Genomic DNA, 23,829 nt, shown 5'->3' with positions numbered 1-23,829 from the left:
TAAATCTGAATTTCTAAATGGGTAGATTAGATTATCTATTTCCTCATTTGAAAAGATCTTTATGAATGATGACCATTTTTGAAAAAATCTATTAACATCGCTAGGTTTAAATAGTTTTGCATCATGTTGCTCGAGTATACATTGCTTTTTTAAGCAGTTTCTGATTTCTGTGATACTAGGAGTTGTTATTTGTTTCCATTTTTTAAATATCAGATATCTTACTGCTAGTATAGTAGTATTAGTATTTTTTTTTTCTTTTGGTAGGAGTCTCTCATCTGTTATGAGGAATATTATATTTTTAAAAGATAAATCTATATTAGTTATTCCGACTTTTATATTTAACCAATATTCAACTTTTTTCCACACTGCTCTCACCTTTGGGCATTCCCATAGCATGTGCTTAAGATTAGCCGCTTCTAGGGAACATTTTGGGCATTTATTAAAAGCATTTCCCCATCTATGACCTTTTTCAGGGGTAACATGTGTCATATACAATAGTTTCATATGTGATTCTCTCCACGTGGAGGAAAGAGTTGTTTGAGAAACCTTCAGTATAGAATTTTGGATAAATCCCTCCTCTAAATGAGTTGAACCTATAGCTGAAGCCCATTTTAATTCTATTTTTAATATATTATCAAAGCCTTTTCTTGAGTTTAACATTTGATAGCAAGGAGCGATTGAGAACTGGCCCTTGTTAACCAAGGATAGCCAATCCTCGAGTGGTCCCAATGACCAGTTCCAGCCTGACATATTAATAAGTTTCCAAACATAATGCCTCACCTGAAGATAGGCAAAAAAATCTTTGGGTGAAAGGTCAAATTCATTTCTGAGGTCTATAAATGACTTCATACATTTCCCTGTTATATCTATTAATTGCACTACTCTTTCGAGGCCTCTTGCCTGCCATCTTTGGAGGGGGGATATTTGTAAACCTAATTCAAATTGTGGGTTACCTCTTAAGGGTAAATAACTCGAGGTTATCTCATTTATTTTCAATAAATTACAGATTTTTAACCATGCTTTAGTTGGTACGAAGATAGAGCAATATTTCTTAATTCTTTTTGGTATTTCACTAATTTTATTATGTATTAGAGCTGTAGGGAGATAAGGGAAAGTTATATTTCTCTCTAATTCGTTATCCGTTACATAATCCTTAAGATAAATCCAGTCAGTCACTATCCGGGCTAGAAAAGCAAGATTATATAGGCTTAAGTCCGGTAAGGCACATCCTCCATACTTTTTGGGTAGAGAAAGCTTTTCCAAAGAAATTCTAGGTTTCTTATCTTGCCATAAGAATTTTCTAAGTGCAATATTTAATAGTTTAATATCTTTCTGCTTAAGAAACATTGGTATATTTTGGCAAATATACAGGGAGTGCAGAATTATTAGGCAAGTTGTATTTTTGAGGATTAATTTTATTATTGAACAACAACCATGTTCTCAATGAACCCAAAAAACTCATTAATATCAAAGCTGAATAGTTTTGGAAGTAGTTTTTAGTTTGTTTTTAGTTATAGCTATTTTAGGGGGATATCTGTGTGTGCAGGTGACTATTACTGTGCATAATTATTAGGCAACTTAACAAAAAACAAATATATACCCATTTCAATTATTTATTTTTACCAGTGAAACCAATATAACATCTCAACATTCACAAATATACATTTCTGACATTCAAAAACAAAACAAAATCAAATCAGTGACCAATATAGCCACCTTTCTTTGCAAGGACACTCAAAAGCCTGCCATCCATGGATTCTGTCAGTGTTTTGATCTGTTCACCATCAACATTGCGTGCAGCAGCAACCACAGCCTCCCAGACACTGTTCAGAGAGGTGTACTGTTTTCCCTCCTTGTAAATCTCACATTTGATGATGGACCACAGGTTCTCAATGGGGTTCAGATCAGGTGAACAAGGAGGCCATGTCATTAGATTTTCTTCTTTTATACCCTTTCTTGCCAGCCACGCTGTGGAGTACATGTTTTTCTTGAAGGATGCAGACTTCTTCCTGTACCACTGCTTGAAGAAGGTGTCTTCCAGAAACTGGCAGTAGGACTGGGAGTTGAGCTTAACTCCATCCTCAACCCGAAAAGGCCCCACAAGCTCATCTTTGATGATACCAGCCCAAACCAGTACTCCACCTCCACCTTGCTGGCGTCTGAGTCGGACTGGAGCTCTCTGCCCTTTACCAATCCAGCCACGGGCCCATCCATCTGGCCCATCAAGACTCACTCTCATTTCATCAGTCCATAAAACCTTAGAAAAATCAGTCTTGAGATATTTCTTGGCCCAGTCTTGACGTTTCAGCTTGTGTGTCTTGTTCAGTGGTGGTCGTCTTTCAGCCTTTCTTACCTTGGCCATGTCTCTGAGTATTGCACACCTTGTGCTTTTGGGCACTCCAGTGATGTTGCAGCTCTGAAATATGGCCAAACTGGTGGCAAGTGGCATCTTGGCAGCTGCACGCTTGACTTTTCTCAGTTCATGGGCAGTTATTTTGCGCCTTGGTTTTTCCACACGCTTCTTGCGACCCTGTTGACTATTTTGAATGAAACGCTTGATTGTTCGATGATCACGCTTCAGAAGCTTTGCAATTTTAAGAGTGCTACATCCCTCTGCAAGATATCTCACTATTTTTGACTTTTCTGAGCCTGTCAAGTCCTTCTTTTGACCCATTTTGCCAAAAGAAAGGAAGTTGCCTAATAATTATGCACACCTGATATAGGGTGTTGATGTCATTAGACCACACCCCTTCTCATTACAGAGATGCACATCACCTAATATGCTTAATTGGTAGTAGGCTTTCGAGCCTATACAGCTTGGAGTAAGACAACATGCATAAAGAGGATGATGTGGTCAAAATACTCATTTGCCTAATAATTCTGCACTCCCTGTATATGATTTTTGGTAGTAAAATAATTTTATAAAGAGCAATTCGCCCTGAAAGTGATATAGGGAGATTTTGCCAACTTTTCATTGTTTCTCTTATATTTTTTAAAATTGGAGGTATATTGTAAGAGTACCCTTGTTCTGGGTTTGAGGTAATTATCATACCTAGATACTTAAATGAGTGTTCTGCTATTTTAAACGGTATGTTATCTATATGTTGTTCTGGAGGTCTTAACCAATAAAGTTCAGATTTTTTAGTATTTATCCTATAACCCGCGAATGAGCTAAATTGAGTAATAATAGATAATAATTTAGGAATGTTTGCCTGAGTGTTTCTGATATATATTAAAATATCATCCGCATATAAGGCAATTTTAATTTCTTTTTTTCTTATTTTAATTCCTTCTATCTCCTGTCTTATTAAAATTGCTAATGGTTCTATTGCAATGTTGAACAATAGCGGAGATATAGGACAACCTTGTCTTGTGCCTTTTGCCAGGTGTATTTGTGATGACTGTATGGTATTGATTAATAATCTAGTATGAGCTTTTTCGTAGAGATTTTTAATAAATTTAGGGAACTGATCTTTGAAGCCAAATTGGGAGAGTGTATATAGTAAATGGTCATGGTTAATCGAATCGAATGCCTTTTCGGCGTCGATTGTAACTATTGCCTTATCAATGTCACTTTGTTCTCCTCCTTCAGCTTGAGTTGGTTCTGTGTTAACATAGTCAATCGTAAGAAATAACTCACGTATTTTAGCTGAGGAGTTTCTGTTAATCATAAATCCAGCTTGATTTTTATGGATTATGTGTGCAAGGGAAGATTGTAATCTGTGTGCCAAAATAGATGTCAAAAGTTTATAATCTGTATTTAATAAAGCGATTGGCCTATATATAACTGATGAGAAGTTAGCAGGTGGTGGGCATCCCTCACTGTATATATTATTAAATAATTTAGTTAAGTATGGAACTATAGTGGGGGTTAGTAGTTTGTAAAATTCACTAGGCAGAGCATCTGGACCTGCTGCTTTATTAATGGGTAGATCTTCTATACCCTTCATTACCTCCAACTCAGTAATAGGAAGATTAATTGTTTTGTTCATTTCATCTGAGATGCTTGGGTAAGAGATTTGTTTCCAAAAATTCTCACTTTCTTTCATGTTAAATTGGCTTGATGAGTATAACTCTTGATAATATTCTACCATTATTTTTAAGATATCTTCTGAGTCTGAAAGAAGTTTGTCATCTTTCTGGATAAGTTCTATTGGGGTATGCCCTTTATCTTGTTTCACTAGTCTAGAGAGTAGTTTACCTGCCTTATTCCCGTATTTATATAAATGTCACTGGAGTCTCAGTTCTTGTTGAGTGGCTTTATGAAGTAGAAAAGAGTCTCTTGTTTGTTTTGCTTGTGTATAATTGCTCCAAGTTGTAGATGTTTTGTTGACTATATAACTATTATATGATTCTGAAAGTGTTTTCATGTTTTCTTCCTTTTTTTTATAGCTTTTAGTTCTATTAATATTGTATGCAAGTATCTCTCCTCTCATAACAGCCTTTGCGGCTTCCCAAAATAACATTGGGCGACTTATATATTCCCTATTAAAGCGAACATATTCCTCAAATTTTAAATTTAACATTATTTTAAATTCAGGGTCAGTAGCTAGGTATTGGGGAAAGAAGAATCGATTATTTTTAGATTTATCATCATGTAAACTAATTTCGATAGTTATTGGAGCATGGTCCGAGATTGTAACCGGTAAGATATTGGCCTTGATTTTTAAATTCAACATTTTCTCATCTATTAAAAATAGATCGATTCTCGAGAGAGACTTTTGAGCCTTTGATAGACAAGTAAAACTTCTACTATCAGGATTTTGCAATCTCCAAATGTCTTTTACTCTTAAGTTCTTATATAGTTTATTAAAGATTTTTGCTTCTAAATTAACTTTTTTTGTTTTCAATATTGTAGTATTGAATCTAAATTTGTCTAAAGCATATTGTGGTGATGTATTAAAATCTCCTCGAATTATTAATTTCCCTTCTATTTTAGATAATATTTTATTTTGTAAGTTATCCCAGAAACCATGATCAATAATATTTGGAGCATAGATATTACATAATGTATAAATGATGTTGCCATATTAAATTTTTACTATTAAAAACCTTCCCTCTGTGTCAACTTCAAGCACCGTGGAAGTTATATTCATTTTTTTCCCCAATAAAATTGCTACCCCTCTTTTCCTTCCCAGTGCTGGAGAGGCAATAACCTCTCCAACCGAAGATCTTTTCAGTTTATGTACTTCTTCTGGTTTAATATGAGTTTCTTGAAGAAAGGCAACATTAACCTTTAGTTTTTTAAGATATGATATAATTGTAGTTCTTTTTATTGGGGATGTCAGGCCACCAATATTCCATGAAGCCATTTTAAAAACGTTCTCTGTCATTATTATTTAAAAAAGAAAAAAAGAGAAAAAGGAAAAGAAAAAAAAAAAGCCTCTCCCTGAGCCCCCCCCCCGCAGTCCCTCCCCGTCTACCCTGTAAAATTTCCAGAGAGCCTTTCCCTCAAAAGATGCGAAATTGGTCAGAGTATTTCCGACCAATGCATCATCCCTATTTACGAACTGGATGTGCATTGTAAAGAAATTTATAGAAGATGCCATAGCAAAGATGATTTATATTATTTACCCTTTTTAGTCAATGCCTGAGGTATAGCTTGTGTTATAAATTTTTCAGCCTCCTTGGCTGACTCAAAAAAATGGACTTCCTCATCTATTGTTATTTTAAGTTTAGCTGGGTATATTAGAGTAGCTTGGTAACCTTGATTTATTAATCTTGTGCATATTGGTGCTAGATCTCTCCTTTTAGCTGAAGTTTCCATTGAGAAGTCTTGGAAAATCATGATTTTAGTATTCCCCAATAATATGGGTTGGTTTTGTCTAAAGTGTTGAAGTAAGGTAATTTTATCTTGATAATTGAGTAATTTGACTATAATAGGCCTAGGACGAGCTTTCGTTCTCTCCAGATTATACCACCCTAACCTATGAGCTCTTTCAATTATCATTTGGGGGGGTGTTTGTGGAATTTGTAAAAGTTGTGGGATTGTCATTGAGATTAATTTATTTAGATCCTCATATTTTTTTTCTTCAGGGACTCCAATTATTCTAATGTTGTTCCTACGTGCCGATTTTCTAAATCTTCTATTTTTAATTGCATTTTCAATATTTTAGAAGTTATTTCCTTTAGATTAGAGTTATGGTTCAGGGTAGTATCCTCTATATCAGATATTCTCTGTTCCACCTCGGTAATTCTATTAGAGAACTGGTGTATTTCCGTTGTTAAAGAGTTTATATCCTGTTTGATCTCGTCCCTTAATTGTTCAAATTTGGGAGATAGAGCTTCTGATATTTTTGTAACTAGGGTCTGGATGTCAAAGTTTTCATGTGTAGGTGAAGGGCTATTTAAGTGAGTTTCTACTACATTTTCTTGTGTAGTTTTGTTTTTCCTCTCTCTGTGTGGGAGGAGTCTTAAATTGTGCAGTGATATACTTATCCATAAACTGTGCAAGTTCGTGTAATTGTGACTGTCAGTCACTGTGCAGGTAATTAAGTGGACTAAGAAAGAGGGAAGTTGTATTAAATAAACTCCCCTTTGGTGAGGGTAAAGTGAGAAAGAAGAAAAAAAAAAAAAAGGGGAGGAGAATGAATTGAAAAAGTGCAGTGAGAATATGCAGAGTGTGATAGTGCTGGTTGTGTAGTAGATTGGGAGAAAAAAAAAAAAAAAAAAAAAAGGGAGGGTAGGGGGGGAGTGCTTAAAGTGAAAACTTGTCTAAGACGTCACAATTGTAAAAAATAAAGAGTTAGTTATTTCCAAAGCTTGGTAAGAGTATATTCAATGTAATCTTGTTCACAGCTTAAGTAAGAATATGCCCTTGGGCATTAACCAAAAATTTTCAGTTATTGGTTATATATTTATTTATATACTCTAAGCAAATTTATTATTTCTAGGTTATACCAGCTTAGACCTGTCACTAGTTGCAGTTAATCACTTTGTTTCTATGAGTACAATTTCTAATTTTGCCTATAGTAACAGGATATCAAAATGTAATATTCAAGAAGCAAAACAAGAGTATCTTCATTCCCTATAATTAGTTAATATCACAGTTTTTCACCAATTTTAAGATAATTTTAGTAACTTTTAATGGTCTTGGTTCGGTTTCTTGTGTTATTTAATTCGACCACAGCCTTATATAACTCCTATAAGATCTTTGGCCACTTAAATAACTCCTATAAGATCTTTGGCCACTTCTGGCCCTGCTAATTTTGTGCCTTCTTAGGTCAATGTATCCTAGAGGAGTTCCCTACCCCTAAAGTGTATGTATTGATTTCGTGTGGTATCGGTATTTATTGCATTACACTTTTCAACTTAAATAATAATAATCATCACAACATGCGTGGTACTTATAACCTTATTAGGATTTGTGTTATAAGACAGATAACAAGTGGTATAGTAGTTAAACTTCCTTAGGATAAGAGAGTAATCTTATATTTGGTTTTAACTTCTTTTACTCTATTAGACTCTTTCTCCAAAGCTTATAACATACTCCCATATCCTCAAGAATCCCAACAAGGTTGCTTAGAGCAGACATCTATTAATTAAGGGGAAAAAAAACCCAAAAACATAACCCTTATAAAAAGAATCAAACCACTTATCTAAATTATGATATATAAGAGTGGTACGTTATCTTCTTTACCCTTATTTCAACAGTTTGACTACTTAAGCCAAAATTTTCAATTATTGGTTATGTATTAATTTGTATACTTTAAACAGATTCATTATTTCTAGGACTTATCATTTAAACCTGTTGCTAACTATAATTTATTCACCGTGTATTTCTGTGAATATGGTTTCTAATTTTGCTTATAGTAACAAAATATCCAATTTTAATACTCAGCAAACAGGATAAAAATAACTTCTTTCCAATATGTAATTATTCCCAGCTAAAAGTCTATAGTTTTAATATAGTCCTGGGCCCTCTGTAAAAGTTTTTTTTTCTTTTCTTTTTTTCCTTTCCTTCCCTCCTTCTGTTCTTCCCTCCTTTCTCACTGCTCCTTTCCCCTCTTACACCTTCTGAAAAAGGTAAAATTGTACCTGACCCAGTCTATGGGCTGTCTTGAGTCCAAGATCTGTCCCTTTAGCAAAGGATCGACACTGAGGGAGCTTCTGGTCTCCCCCTCGCAGCACCGGTGGGGGGGAGCAAACCTCAGATAGAAGTATTCTCCAACCTCGCAAAGCAGGCCTATTTCACAAAATGAGGATCTACTGTCGGATCCAAGATGATTCCTCCGTGTGAAATTAGCTTGGCTGCTTTAAGATAGCCCTCCGCTGGGTATACGTTCAACCATGGGACTTTCCGCCCAAGCCGCAAGGTCTGGATATCGAACGAGCAGTACCCGATCAGAAAAAGGAAACCTCCGGACTCCCTCACGCAGCACCGGTGGGAGGGAGCCGGTAAGCCAAGTAATGTGACGTCAGGGGCACGGCTTGTCCATCCGTAGAACCCGGAGCAACGAGGAGAAGGATCTTCAGCGGGTCAATGCACAGCAAGTGCGGGCGGGTGCTCCCTCTTGCTCTCCGCAGTCGGGAGAAATGCCACCCCTCTTCTAAATCACTGGAGGGGGCTTACCGTTGACGTTCGTCTGCTTAGCTTCCAAACCTGGGTAAGAGGGTATTGAGAGTGTCCCGCAACCAAGTGCAGTCGGCTAACCAGGTAACCAAATCGGATTCTCTGGATGTACCGCTTAGACGAATAGGTATTTTACAGGTAAATACCTGGCTTATGGAAGTTTCAAAGAGCTGGAGCACATTCCTTGTTTCCCTCTGCAGTAAACGCTTGTAGATGGGAGAGGAGATGGATAAAGCACAGATCTTGTTACTGTTTTTAGGAGGTCAGCTAAGTTGTTTGTCTTTTTAGGAATGTTCTCTCGCATCAAGGAAATAAGCACATTATTTAGTAGCTTTTTACTTTCAAGGCTACTTCTCGGCACAGTTCTTTATAGAATTAGTAAATGTTCTCCAGTCCGTATAGTACTCTGTGCGGTGATATTGCACTGTGTGTGAGCTGGAAGCAGTTTTGAAATTTTGCTGCAAGAGCCTCCCTAGGTCAGGGGTGTGTAGCACGAAAAAATTTCTGCCAGCTGCTCTCATCAGGGTCTGTTGAACAGGTGCTACTCGACCTTGCACCTGTGCTCCTCCCACCAGCACACCTCTCCTCTCTAGAGCATGCAATTTTAAACAACTTTCCAATTTACTTTTATCATCAAATTTGCTTTGCTCTAAACCTAGGTAGGTTCATATGCTAATTTCTAAGCCGTTGAAATGCCTCTTATCTCAGTGCATTTTAACAGTTTTTGACAGACAATTAATTAGTGCTCATGTGTTTCATATATATATATATATATTTAACAATGTGCTCACTCCTGTGGAGTTATTTAAGAGTCAGCACTGATTGGCTAAAATTCATGTCTGTCAAAAGAACTGAGATAAGGGGCAGTCTGCAGGGACTTAGAAACAAGGTTATCACAGAGGTAAAAAGTGTATTAATATATCAGTGTTGTTTATGCAAAACTGGAGAATGGGTAATGAAGGGTTTATCTATCTTTTTAAACAATAAACATTCTGGAGTTGTCCCTTTAAACTGAGTAGGGAAATAACATGACTGTCTGCACATGCCAGATGCACACACCCATGCAAGTCATGGGACTAGTGTCCTAATTGGCTTAGTAAATTCCCTTTATAATGGGATGTGGCTCCTGAGGAAATTTTGAGGAAAAATATCTTTCTTTTTTTTTACATATGTTCAGGTGATATTTTCTAGTCACATTTTTCCAGCTATGCTACATCACTTTCAAGTGCTTCAACATTTGTGTATCATGTCCCTTTAAGAAGGGGTTGAAATCTATGTCATATCTGTATCAACACAGTCATATTAAAATTGGGTGAGCTTTATGCTGTAAATTGTTTGTGCAGTAAAATCTTACTCAGCCCAGTCCTTACCTCTCTTGAGCTACTACAATTACTGATGTTGTCCGGTCTTCAGGACAGCTAAGAGTACAGCAACAGCTAAAATGCATCAGCTATTCTAGCAACATGAGGGTATCCTTAGTCACATATACTGTATGTGCAATACTGACCGCTTTTATGTATGATAGAATAAAAAGTAGGCCCAGGAGAATGTATGTGTCATAAGCACCATATTACAGCAGTGTTTGTAGCAATGTTATACAAAAAATTAGATAGAGTTTTAGATGCAATAGTTTCAACCACTTGAAGGGCAAAATATGATAAACTGAACTGTATAGATAGAAGCACTGTTTAATAAAGAAGACTCTCTTTGAATAGGAGATATCCAAACAGTGTGCCCATCCTTTGTACTTTCTACTTCAGCCCAAACTCCCTCTACAGGTTGCTTGTATAACATAGTTATGTGCCCTGCTGTTATATAGTACTCAAGAAAATATACATGTTTCTGATCCTACCTCAGTTTGTTCTCCTCGAAACGTTTTAACAAAGTATTTGATAAAAAGAAGTAATCTGGAAAGATATTATTTGTTTTAAATTGAGAATAAGAATGTCCTAGGTTTCGGGTGTTTTGAAGCAAAAGGGAACTTATATTGCGGTATTGGCATAATGTTTTGCTCATAATTAGTGTGACCATATTGCCGCTTTAAAAGGGGACACATATGAAAAATACATATGTCTGGGCTTTTTTTCCAGGACTGTTTAAAGAAATGTTCTGTATAAGAACCCTGACATATGTATTTTTCATGTGTCCCTTTTAAAAAGCGGCAATATGGTCCCCCTACTCATGATTTATCTAACATACACATATATTTAAAGGGACAGTCAAGTCCCAAAAAACATTCATGATTTAAATAGGGCATGCAATTTTAAACAACTTCCCAATTTACTTTTATCACCAATTTTGCTTTGTTCTCTTGTTATTCTTAGTTGAAAGCTAAACCTAGGAGGTTCATATGCTAATTTATTAGACTTTAAAGACTGCCTCTAATATGAATGCATTTTGACCACTAGAGGGCAGTAGTTGATGTGTTTCATATAGATAACATTAAGCTCATGTACGTGAAGTGACCTAGGAGTGAGCACTGATTGGCTAAAATGCAAGTCTGTCAAAAGAACTGAAATAAGGGGGCAGTCAGCAGAAAATTTGATACAAGGTAATAACAGAGGTAAAAAGTGTATTATTATAACTGTGTTGGTTATGCAAAACTGGGGAATGGGTAATAAAGGGATTATCTTTCATTTTAAACAACAAATATTATGGTGTTGATGGAGTTTCCCTTTTTGCAAATACCTAGTAAAGCTTCAGTTTGTCATTAGAACAACAAACCAGTAGATCACTTTTCCGTAGACTATAATACCTCAGGCCAAAGTCTCAACGTTTCTTTTCTTTTTTTTTTTCTAATAAAAACCAATGAGACAGATTAGAGTACTGTACTGGAAGTAGGAAAATAAGTACATTTAATACTAATCATTGCAAGGTATAAGCAGATATAAGTATATAACTTTAATAACTGAATAACTGGAAATAATTGTATCTTTAATCCTTGCATTAGAGATGTGTACGTCTCCTAAAGGTATAGCAATACCTTAATTATTATTACAGAGAACAAAAAAACATTAATATATCATATCATGCATATGACAGAAACACAATTTAGGCATGTTATTATTTTTTTTTATTATTTATTGCATAAAAAGGTCAAGTTAAAGCTGTTTATTTTGATGTTGGAACAAACGTAGTGCAAAAAAAAAATACTCAGGAATATAAATTTAACAGGAAAAACCCCCAGAAACAATTTGTAAAAAAAAAAACATTAATAAAGTGTTAAAAAAAAGGCTGTTAATGTCTTTAAAAAATAGTTTTCTGAAAAATAAAATATTCCGATTTGTTTTTATTATATTTAACTGACGTTCTGTACCTGGTTTCAGAGGAAGAAGATGTTTCCATTTTTTATCATGAAAGCTGTGGGTTTGAACTCTGGATATGTAGAAAAAGATGCCTGGTCTGTGAGATTCTTTGTTTCTGAAGGTTTTGAATTGTTTTGTGCACAGTCCTTCTCAGCGAACTTTGGATTGTATGGTAAGTCACCATCATAAAATATAATACTATAATAATACTATTAAAAGGGACATGAAACCCAAATTTGTTCTTTCATGATTTAGGTAGATCATAAGATTTTAAACAACTTTCTAGTTTACTTCTATTATATAATTGTGTTCATTGTCTAGGTATCATTTGTTGAAGGAGCAACAGTGCACTACTGGTTTCTAACTGAACATATGGGTGAGCCAATCACAATTGTTATATATATGCAGCCACAAATAAGCAGCAAGGACCTAGCTGCTCCTGAGCTTACCTAGATAAACCTTTCAGCAAAGAATAACAAGAGAAGGAAGCAAAGTCAATAATAAAAGTAAACTGGAAAGTTGTTTAAAATTGTATGCTCTGTCTGATTCATGCATGTCTAAGTATAGCTTTACGGTCCCTTTAAAGACCATTTAAATAAGATTGATCAACTTTAACATCTCATTTAAAGGCACATAGGTTACCTAATTCATCAGAATACCTTAAAGAATTGCTTTTTATTATTATTGTTTTTTTGAGGGGTTACATTTACTTCCATTCAATTAATTTGTAAATTCACACAATATCCCAATTATCACAAGGTTTTCAAAAGCATTTGTGGCATGATCACTCTGACTATGGGGACAATTTGACTGGTATTCCAAACCATAAGAAAACTATTTTCCAATAACTTTTTGTAGGATTTTTGCTCTTTCCAAATTCCTTTGTATATACTTGTTCAAAACACAATTTTGCCCTTTTAGAGTGATATCCCTGGGTTGTTGAACACTGAAAAGAAGCAATACAAAGTTCTTGCTGAGACCTCTGTGATTATCTTGTATCTAAGCCTCTGTAAACTGCCCCCTTATTTCAGTTCTTTTGACAGACATGCATTTTAGCCAATCAGTGCTGGTTCCTAGGAACTCCACATATGTGAGCACAGTGTTATGTATATGACACACATGAACTAACACCCTCTAGTGGTGAAACACTGTCAAAATGCCCTGAGAGAAGAGGCGGCCTTCAAGGGCTTAGAAATTATCATATGAACCTCCTAAGTTTAGCTTTCAACTAAGAATACCAAGAGAACAAAACAAAAATGGTGATAAAAGTAAATTGGAAAATTGTTTATTACATGCCCTATCTGAATCATGAAAATTTATTTTGAACTAGACTGTCCCTTTAAATAAATGAAAAGCTAAAATATGTAAATCACACTTCCTAGAAATGTTCTGGTTTCTAAAGTGAAATACTTACCCACAACCCATCTCAACTCTGATTTCAATTAACAGTGTTTAAATATGTTAATTATTAAAGGGGCATTCTGGTCAAAATTTAAATGCACAGATGAATTACATCTTTGCATAGAAACATATGTGCAATATAAATATATTAGCAAAAATGCTTCTAGTAAAAGTTATCACTGTTTTAGGGATAACATTTTTCTCTGCACGTGCATGTGAAGCAGAGCTAGATATTTATACTGCGCCAGCAGTTTAAATAATGCAGCTGCTCAGAGCACAAGTGGGGCTTGTATCATGTCAGCAATTAACAAATTGAGTCATTACCAGATGTTACAAGCACCTTATGCTCTCTGAGTAAGTGTTGTGCTTAAACTGCTGGTGCACGGTGCATACGTAAATACTAGTTTTAAACAGCTATAGATTTTATTAGAAGCATTTTTGCTACTACATGTATATTACAAAAATGCTTCTATTCAAAACTGAAATGTATCCTTGTGGATAACAATTTTGGCTGGAATGTTCCTTTAAATTACACAAAATCAACGGCAAACGTTCAGGACACTGAGGCACCTTCTTCAGGCTTGCAACTAGGCCTGCAGTTCTATTCCCTATTTGTTAGTAATAAATGCTAGAGATGTGCATTCCGAAAGAATGCACCAATGAAAATAAAGAAAACAAATAAATACTGAAGAAAATCGTCATTCATTTGTTTCCTTTATTTATATTTTTAAGCACATAATACTTAACATAACGTGCTTTCCATGCTTTGGAGAGGACATTAAGGTAAGTATTGTAGCTACAGGTGAACTTTTTACCTGTAGATTTGACGAAAATTTTATTCAGTTTAAAACAAAATAAAAACCTAATAGTGCAGGCAACGAATATTCAGGGAAATGTATTTCCTCGAATATCCGAAACAAAATGTTCTTCCCTGCACATCTCTATTAAAAGACCTGTTAACACAGTAAATTTGCATTATCAACAAATGCAAGATAACAAGACAATGCAATAGCACTTAGACTGAACTTCAAATGAGTAGTAGATTTTTTTTCTGACAATTTTAAAAGTTATGTCTATTTCCACTCCCCCCTGAACCATGTGACAGCCATCAGCCAATCACAAAGGCATACATATACCATGTGACAGCCATCAGCCAATCACAAATGCATACATGTTTATTCTGCACATGCTCAGTAGGAGCTGGTGATTAAAAAAGTTTCAATATAAAAAGACAGCACATTTTGTTAATGGAAGTAAATTCGAATGTTGTTTAAAATTGCATGCTCTATCTGAATAATGAAAGTTTAATTTTGACTTGAGTGTCCCTTTAAGTGTATCACCTGTATATAACTTTTGGTATTTTATTTTATTTATTTTGCAAAAAGATATCAACTTTCTTTTTATTCTGTGGATATAATTCCTCAAAGTAACATTTTTAGTGTACATCTATATGATTTTCTATAAATACTGCCCTATAAGTCTAAAAGTAAATACTATTCTCTCAGTCTCTCTCAATCTACTAACAGTGTTTACCCCAGTAGCTTTAGAAATTAAAGGGCCACTAAACCCAAAATCTTTCTTTCATGATTCAGATAGAACATACAAATTTAAACAACATTACAATTTACTTCTATTATTTATTTTGCTTCATTTTTTAGATATCGTTATTTGAAGAAAAAGCAATGTGCATGGGTGAGCCAATCACATGAGGCTTCTATGTGCAGCAACCAATCAGCAGCTACTGAGCATATCTAGATATGCTTTTCAGCAAAGATTATCAAGAGAATAAAACAAATTAGATAATAGAAATAAATTAGAAAGATGTTTAAAATTGCATTCTCTTTCTAAATCATGAAAGAAAAAATGTGGGTTTCATGTCCCTTTAAACTCAATAGTCATTGGTGTGGAATGTTTCTACAAAAATGTTGTTACTCCATTTATTCAGTGATTTGTGAATTTGTGAATAAACTTTGAAATTACTGTTTAAAATGTTAATTTTTAAGAAATATTTGGAATAATTTATTAGGAAATATATTTTTACATTTATATATAAAAAACATACTTATATACCGGTACAGTACATGATTTATTAAGTTATTTTAATTGGGGTTTGTAATCAGAGTAATACAAACATAATGCAGTATAAGCATAAAATGGTACAATCACCTAAACACGTGACATTGAATAATACAATAATCGCTGAAACAGTTAACTCAAAACAGGATCACAAAGCAAAATACAGTAAGTATATAATTATACAACAAAGTTATAGGCGCCCTGTAAGGTATATAATTTATATTCAGTGACAAATAAAAAAATATATAGTCCTAAAGATTCAATACAAAAAAACATAAGATCTAACTAGCGGCAATCCCATTTACTGTTCCTGTAAACTGTTTTTAAATTAGGATAATGCTTGTGTTTTATTTGGAGTGCCTTGACTTTTCTGCTATTTTACAATATTTATAAGGAGTGTGGGGTCTCCTTTTGTTTATCCTGGAACTCCGACTATGGCCTAGTTTAGTTTCTACTGAAATGATAAAGTTTGGAAACTAGTGATAAAATGTATCTCCATTAAAGGGATAGTAAACACCAAAAATGTTATTGTTTAAAAGGATAGTTAATCTCTTAATTTACCATTTCCCAGTTTTGCATAACCATCATCATCAAATATATTTTTTACCTCTGTAATTACCTTGTATCTAAGCCTCTGCTGACTGCCTCCTTATCTCAGATCTTTTGACAGACTGGTATTTCAGGCAATTAGTGCTGACTCTTAAATAACTCAACGTGCATGAGCACAGTGTTATCTATTTAAAACACATGAACTAATGCCCTCTAGCTGTGAAAAATCTGTCAAATGCAGAGGCGGCCTTTAAGGGCTTAGAAATTAGCATACCTAGGTTTAGCTTTCAACTAAGAATAACAATAGAACAAAGCAAATTTGATGATAAAAGTAAATTAGAAAGGTGTTTAAAATTACATGCCCTGTCTGAATCATGAAAGTTTAATTTGGAATTTACTATCTCTTTAAAGTCTATGGAGAATTTGTATGCTACCACCACACCTCAATGGAAACTAGGCCTAAATCAGCACACTCTTGAGGTCTTAAAGGGACATGCAACCCAACATTTTTCTTTTTCTTATTTTTCATGATTCAAACAGAGCATGTGATTTTAATAAACTTTTCAATTTACATATTTTATCCAATTTGCATTATTCTCATGGTATCCGTTTTTGAAGGAGCAGCTATGTACTGCTGGGAGTTATCTGCAAACATCTGCTGAACCAATGAAAAGAGGCATTTTTGTGCTGCCACAAATCAGCAGTTACCTCCCAGTAATGCAGTGCTGCTCATGAGCCTATCTAGATATGCTTTTCAACTAAGGATACCAAGAGAATAAAGCAATTTAGATAATAGAAGAAAATTGGAAAGTTATTTAAAATCACATGCTCTGCTTGAATCATCAAAGAAAAATTTTGTGTTTCATGACCCTTTAAGCTTTCTGTTTGTATTGAGCGGTAATAGAGCAACACCCACTCTTTACGGTTTTTGTTCCTGATTGGCCAATGGTTTTAGCGATGGTTTCATTATCTTATGGGAAGTACGGTTAACTCTGTTGATTTACCCAGTGGTCTGTGAAACGCAGAGTTGGATGACGTAACCAAGGTCTCCGGAGTGGAGTTTTCACCTGCTGATTTGAGGAAGTCACTTGACCTGGATTAGAGGGTGGGAGTGGTCATAAACTGCGGTCCCTTGGTAGTGCCGGAACATCGGAAAAGAAGGGATGAGTTGTAAAACCTCTGCCTTATCATTTATCATACAATTAATTCAGTGCAAAGCAGATGGATTTATACAAGTGAGTCCCGTCACAATACAGATGATATATTTGAGGCATTTTATCTGTAGGTGAAGAACAATATTTGTTTAAGTGTACTTATATATAGCATATACTTACAAACATACACACATATACACAAATATAGAACACTGAAATTGACTAGGTACCCCCCCCCCCCGGGTTCTCACCAACTGTGTAACTAACTCTTACATTTTGCTTTTTATTTAGCTGTGTGCTTGCAAGAGAGTGTCAGACTTTTGATGAGTTGTACTTAAAGTCACAAAACAAAAAGATAACTAAAAATGTGTGGTGCCTTCTTTAAAAAGAACAAATACTCACTTTTATATATTCAACACCTTGGCCATTAGGCAATAGTACTAATTATTGGGGGATGGAGGGGACTCCCCCGGCCACAACTGATTTCACATTCTAGGCCCTAGTCATGCTTTCTACCTTTATGTCATGAGCTCTTTCTAATTCCCAGTAGATTTATACCTTATATATGTTAGCTATCCATGATGCATCGTAGTATTCAACTTATTTCCCACAACTTTAAGGGGTTGAACTCTGCAACAAAAAGATCAGTTGTACTGAAATGGTTCAAAACAAATTCCACAGATATTTAATCTGGAAACATATTTTTCCAAACAATCGGAACCCAGATGCTCTTCCAAAGACTATCCTATTGGACATTTTAATTCTGCTCCCACCAAACACAATGGTGCAGAAATCTTGTTACACAGAAAACGACCTTTCCATTTAAAATACAAAGCATCCTATGTAGAAGGTGAATATTTAATATTGGTTGGGTTACTTTAGATCAGACAAATTAGATTGGTTAATGCATATAGTCATACAACCTACGAAGCATCTTTTTTTAAAACTGTAACTGGTAGTCTCTTAGAACTTCAAAAAGCAATAGTAGTGATGGGTGGAGATATTAATGAAGCTTTGGAATCAGATCTGGACTGTTCATAAGGACAATGTTCCACCTCTTTTTATACACTTAGTTTAATTGGGAATTGCCTACATGAAGTTACCCTGTTCGACACTTGGTGCTTACGTCATCCCCTTCAAAAGGATTACACCAATTACTCACACCCCTGTGGCGTCTACTCAAGTGTTGGCTTTTTGTCCCTGAATCAGTTGGGACTGTCTTTGTTTAAATAAGGCCTCAATTATGGCCACAAAGTGTGTGAAAGGTAGGCGCAGGGGGTGTCTAGCCACTTTTCAAATAAGCTCCTCACTAGCTTATAGGAAATAAGAAGTTCAATTAAATACAAAAGAAAAGGGCACTATACAGCTGACACTGTTAGTATAAAGATGTCTATACAGAAATATGGCTCATAATTCCTATTTAGGTATTGTATAATTGTATGTTTATGTCTATGAAAACTTTATCCCCTAACAGCTCAGCGAAGTGTATATATTATCCTGGAAAGTCACACATATAATATCCACAAGAGATTTCAGCCTCTGAAGAAAAAAACGCTTTACCTTTACTTTGTCACGATATTCTTTATACCTTGCCAAACTGAATCCGGGAGTTCCTCTCTGCTTGACTCTCACTCAGAGTAGAGTTACCTGCTCCTCTGTTCCAGTGTAATGGCGTGCGTGATTGGTGGTCACATGACCTATTCGTTCCTTCTGATTGGTGCAAATCCGCTCATCTTGTTTTGGCTGTTTTGAATGGGAATATGTCACAAACTTGACAATAAGAAGCTTTTGAAATCACTCTGGCACCCCACAGTCCTTAAACGCGTTTCACCCGTTTATAGGGCTTTATCAAGATGCTTTACTGTGTTAGGGGCCATTCACTTATATCCTTAGGGTACTTGTGATTGGTTGCCAGTTTTCAAAAATGTAAGGTGGATCGAGAAGTTCATAGGTGGTTTGTAATAAGGTGGTATTTGCATAATAGGTTAAAAGATCATAAGTGGTTTGTAATAAAATGATATGTGCATAATAAACAAATCCTATTTTATTTACATTTGATACAAATAAGTGCATCATCTGATATAACATACATATAATATATATATAAATATATAAGGATTATAAAGATAAATTAACATTACTTATAAAAGCTAGCACTCAGGTATCGATTATTGCAGTGGGTATTAGATTTTTAAAAATCATATAACAAATATTCTAAAATATGTCAGAGACATACATCAGTGACACATATGTTATTAGAAATGTAGTTTGTGCATATCTAGATATTGTCACTATTTCTCTCTCAATTGACTTTTTACATTTCTAAAATTCTATTCACATCTATCTCTAAATTAAGACCCCTGGGTTGCAAAGTCTTTATCTTACATATCAAACCCGCTTCTTTATATAGGAGTTTATCCTCAAAGTTACCTCCTCTCCAGTCTTGTCTCAATTTTTGAATTCCACAAAATTCCAGATGTTTGGGGTTATTGTTGTGGACTTCCCTTAAATCTTAATATATATATATATATATATATATATATATATACATATATAGCATATCCAAAACCAGGTACCAGCACTCAAAACAAACACAGCAGCCGGGGTGCACTTCAAATATCAGTAGTATTGTTCAAATCAGGAAGGCACTCTCCGTTATTATAATACACTTTTTAATAATGCAGTTAATGTTTTCGGGGTCTGAGGACGGGGAGACCCCGAAAACGTTAACTGCATTATTAAAAAGTGTATTATAATAACGGAAAGTGCCTTCCTGATTTGAACTATATATATATATATATATATATATATATATATATGCATCCTCTCCCTCAAACTACTTGTCAGTTCACCCAAATATTGCCTTTTGCAAGAACATTCAATAAGGTAAATAAGGCCTTTGTCAGTACATCTAATCATTTCTTTTATATCACATTTTCCCCTATTTGTATGGAAGTTAAGTCTTTTGTTTTGGTTGAATACTGGCAAGCCTTGCATGTATAGCAAGAAAAAAAACCTTTAACCTTCTCTCCATAATGGTCTTTACATGTAAGGGTTTTGTTATCTCTCCAAACTCACTTGGTGTAAGGATATTTTTGAGATTCTTGGCTTTTCTGAAAATCCTTCTAGGGTACGGTGTGACTTTATCAACTACATAGGGATTAACTTGTATGAAATGCCAATGTTTTCTAAGGATCTTATTAATGAACTTATGATCGCTGTTAAAATCAGTAATGGAAGGAGTATTAATAAAACTTGTGTCACTATGTGTGGTCTCAGTTTTAGTTTTTGGTTCTATTATTTTTTTTTCCTATCTGTATTCCTGGCTCTTGTGTATTGCAGTCTGTATCAGATAATCCTTGTATCCTCTTTCATTACATTTTTTTCTCTAATATTCTTACTTGTTCATTGTAGTCTGTAAATTTCGTACAATTTTTTCTAATTCTCAAAGTTTGCCTGTATGGTATGTTTTCTTTCCATTTCCTTAAATGGCAGCTATCTCCATGAATATAATTATTTGCATCCACTTTTTTAAAGTGGGTGCAAGTATTTAGGTCTCGTTTTCTATTCTAATCTCCAGGTCCAGGTATACAATCATTTTGTTACTGTAAGTGTAAATTAGATTTATTCTCTGATCATTTTCATTCATTTTAGTAAGCAGAGTCTCCAAAGAGTACCCTTTATTTGGTTATAAAAAATATTATTAAAAGAAAAATAGTTATGTTTGAGAATATATTCCACACTATTCACTATGAATTCTTTCTGCAATGGATCTAATTTCATATCTCTTTCTAGGTAATGTTTAATAGAGTCTATTCCTAAGGTGTGTGAGATCTTTGTGTAGAGAGATGAAACATCACACGTAGCTAAAATAAGAGGGGTTTCACATTTCACATTGTCCAGTAATTGGATAATTGTGGTCGAATCTTTCACATAAGAGGGCAATTGTTTAACGTAGTTTTGGAGGAATCTATCCACATATTGGGACAAGTTAGCACTGATTGAATCAATAATATAATGGGCCTTCCCGGAGGGTCTATGAGGGTCTTATGGATTTTCATGAGAAAATAAAACACTGGCATTTTGGGTTGTTGTGGGGTGATATACTCTAGTTCTTTGTTATTTATTATCCCTGTTTCTTTGGCTTTATCTAATAGTGCTAGTAGTCTTTTCTTATATACTTCAGTCGGGTTATTTCTTAATCTTTCATAAGTGTCACCATCACTTAGCAGTCTTTGTGCTTCCAACGCATATTTAGTTGTGACCATAACTACCACCCATCCCTTGTCTGCTGGTTTTATTATGATGTCTTTATCTTTCTGGATCTTTTTGAGCGTTTCTCTTTCATTTCTATTTAAATTGTATTTAACTCTATCTTTAACATGATGCATATATTTATAAACATTTTAGGGAACTCCACAACCATAACCCCAAACATCTGAAATTTTGTGGAATTTAAAAAGTAAGACAAGACTGGAGAGGAGGCAACTTGGAGGTTAAACTCCTTTATAAAGAAGCGGAGTGGATATATAAAATAAATACTCTGCAACCCAAGGGTCTTAATTCAGAGATAGATGTGAATAGATTTTTAGAAATCAAAAAGTAATTTGAGAGAGAAATAGTGAGAATTATCTAGAAATGCACAAAACTACATTTCTAATAACATATGTGTCACTGATGTATGTCTCTGACATATTTTAGAATGTGTGTTATATGATTTTTAAAAATCTAATACCCTCTGCAATAATAGATACCCGAGAGCTAGCTTTTTATAAGTTATGTTGATTTATCTTTATAATCCTCATATATATTTTTATACGTATGTTATATCAGATGATGCACTTATTTGTATCAGATGTAAATGAAATAGGATTTGTTTATTATGCACATATCATTTTATTACAAACCACATGACCTTTTAACCTATTATGCAAATACCACCTTATTACAAACCACCTATGAACTTCTTGAATCCACCTTACATTTTTGAAAACTGGCAACCAATCACAAGTACCCTAAGGATATAAATGAATGGCCCCTAACACAGTAAAGCATCTTGATAAAACCCTATAAATGTGCGAAACGCGTCAAAGGACTGTGGGGTGCCAGTGTGATTCCAAAAGCTTCTTATTGTCAAGTTTGTGACATATTCCAATTCAAAACAGCCAAAACAAGAAGAGCAGATTTGCACCAATCAGAAGGAACGAATAGGTCATGTGGCTAGCCGTACCACCAATCAAGCATGCCATTACACCGGAACGGAGGAGCAGGTAACCTCTAATCTGAGTGAGAGTCAAGCAGAGAGGAACTCCGTTTGGCAAGGTATAAAGAATATCGTGACAAAGGTAAAGCGTTTTTTCTTCAGAGGTTTCAATCAGCCGATACGGCACTCTCTTGCTGAGCAGTGATTCCCTTTTTCAGGCTGTTGGGGGATAAAGTTTTCATAGACATAAACAGGCATCTTTGCCGCAGGAGAAATAAGGTGTTTTTAAAACTGGACTTTGTTGTTTTTTTTAACGTATTTTATACGTTTTTAAATGTCTTTTAGCATTTTTTGTCATATGACATTTCATTTATTTTGTTGTGTCTAAGAAATTTATTTGGACATTTGATTTTGTGCTATAGCTACCTCATTTAAGGGAGACATCCCTACATGATATTCTATGTTGATATTTTATGCTGATAATATTAATATCATTATTATTGTTGAATAAACCCCTCCATTTTACATTTATATTTTTATTATTTCATAATTTCAATTAGATGATACCTAAATAGGAGTTTTGAGCCTTATTTCTGTATAGACATCTTTATACTAACAGTGTCAGCTGTATAGCACCCTTTTCTTTTGTATTTACTTTAACTCAATTATGGCCACAACGTGGTTTGATCATGCAATGATATTGCAAGACCTCTTGTGGGCGACAATACCTCTGACTTAATTGACTTAATTTATTTGGAAACTGGATAAGGCTCTTTTACACAATACTACATGAAGTTACTAAAATAGGTTTGTCCCTTCAGGAATATTTTCAAGTTAACTCAGCAGACCATGTTAGGGCTAGTTTACAAGTGGAGTGCTATTTAGTGCTCCCGCACGCATGTACGTGAAGAACATTGGAATGTGAAATATGTACAGTACATACATAGTAAAACATAAATACTTAAATACATCTGTACACACATCTATATATATATATATACAGTATATATATATATATATATATACACTGTATATACAGTATATATGGATACATACACATATTTAGACATGTCTACGTATGTACTGTATATATATGTTAAAGCACTTTGCAGCCCATTTATTTCAAACACCTTATACCATCAATCTTTGAGCCCTTATAAGATTTTAAATTAGTTTTTTAAAAATACATCTATTTATGTTGTGTTTTCTGCATGAAGTTGTGCCAACCAGACACACATTAAATTCGATTGCGTGTTTACTTTCAACTCATAATATGCACCTTATTTACGTTGTGTGCAAAAAGTTAGCACACCACTCGTAATCTAACCATAAGTATGCAGATGATGTGGCATATAGTAGTAATAAGTGGAGTATTTATCAAATACAAACCGCAGTTTAGACGGGAACACAATGCTAAAAGGACAGAGAGTTTGATAGGAAGCACAAAAGAGATGCCATTACTTAATTTTGTTGGTGCCGCTTCAATACTCCAGACAAGCATTAAATGGACATTTACAAATGAAGCTTATGCTAGAACCTTACATCTAAATAAATTGCATTACACAGGTG

At 34.6% G+C, this 23,829-nt stretch overlaps 1 protein-coding gene across 1 annotated transcript in view; it reads left to right on the top strand.

Moving 5' to 3' along the window:
- Positions 1–23,829, top strand: part of LOC128664610 (aspartate aminotransferase, cytoplasmic-like) — a 231,497-nt gene that overhangs the window by 139,176 nt on the left and 68,492 nt on the right. Inside the window, exon 7 of the mRNA XM_053719426.1 lies at positions 11,899–12,049. Coding sequence (XP_053575401.1) covers positions 11,899–12,049 — 151 coding nt within the window. The remainder of the gene's footprint in view (positions 1–11,898; positions 12,050–23,829) is intronic.

Source organism: Bombina bombina, chromosome 6, assembly GCF_027579735.1.
Source record: "Bombina bombina isolate aBomBom1 chromosome 6, aBomBom1.pri, whole genome shotgun sequence".
In the NCBI taxonomy this organism is placed as follows: Eukaryota; Metazoa; Chordata; class Amphibia; order Anura; family Bombinatoridae; genus Bombina; species Bombina bombina.
This window is presented reverse-complemented; position numbering and strand designations above follow the sequence as displayed.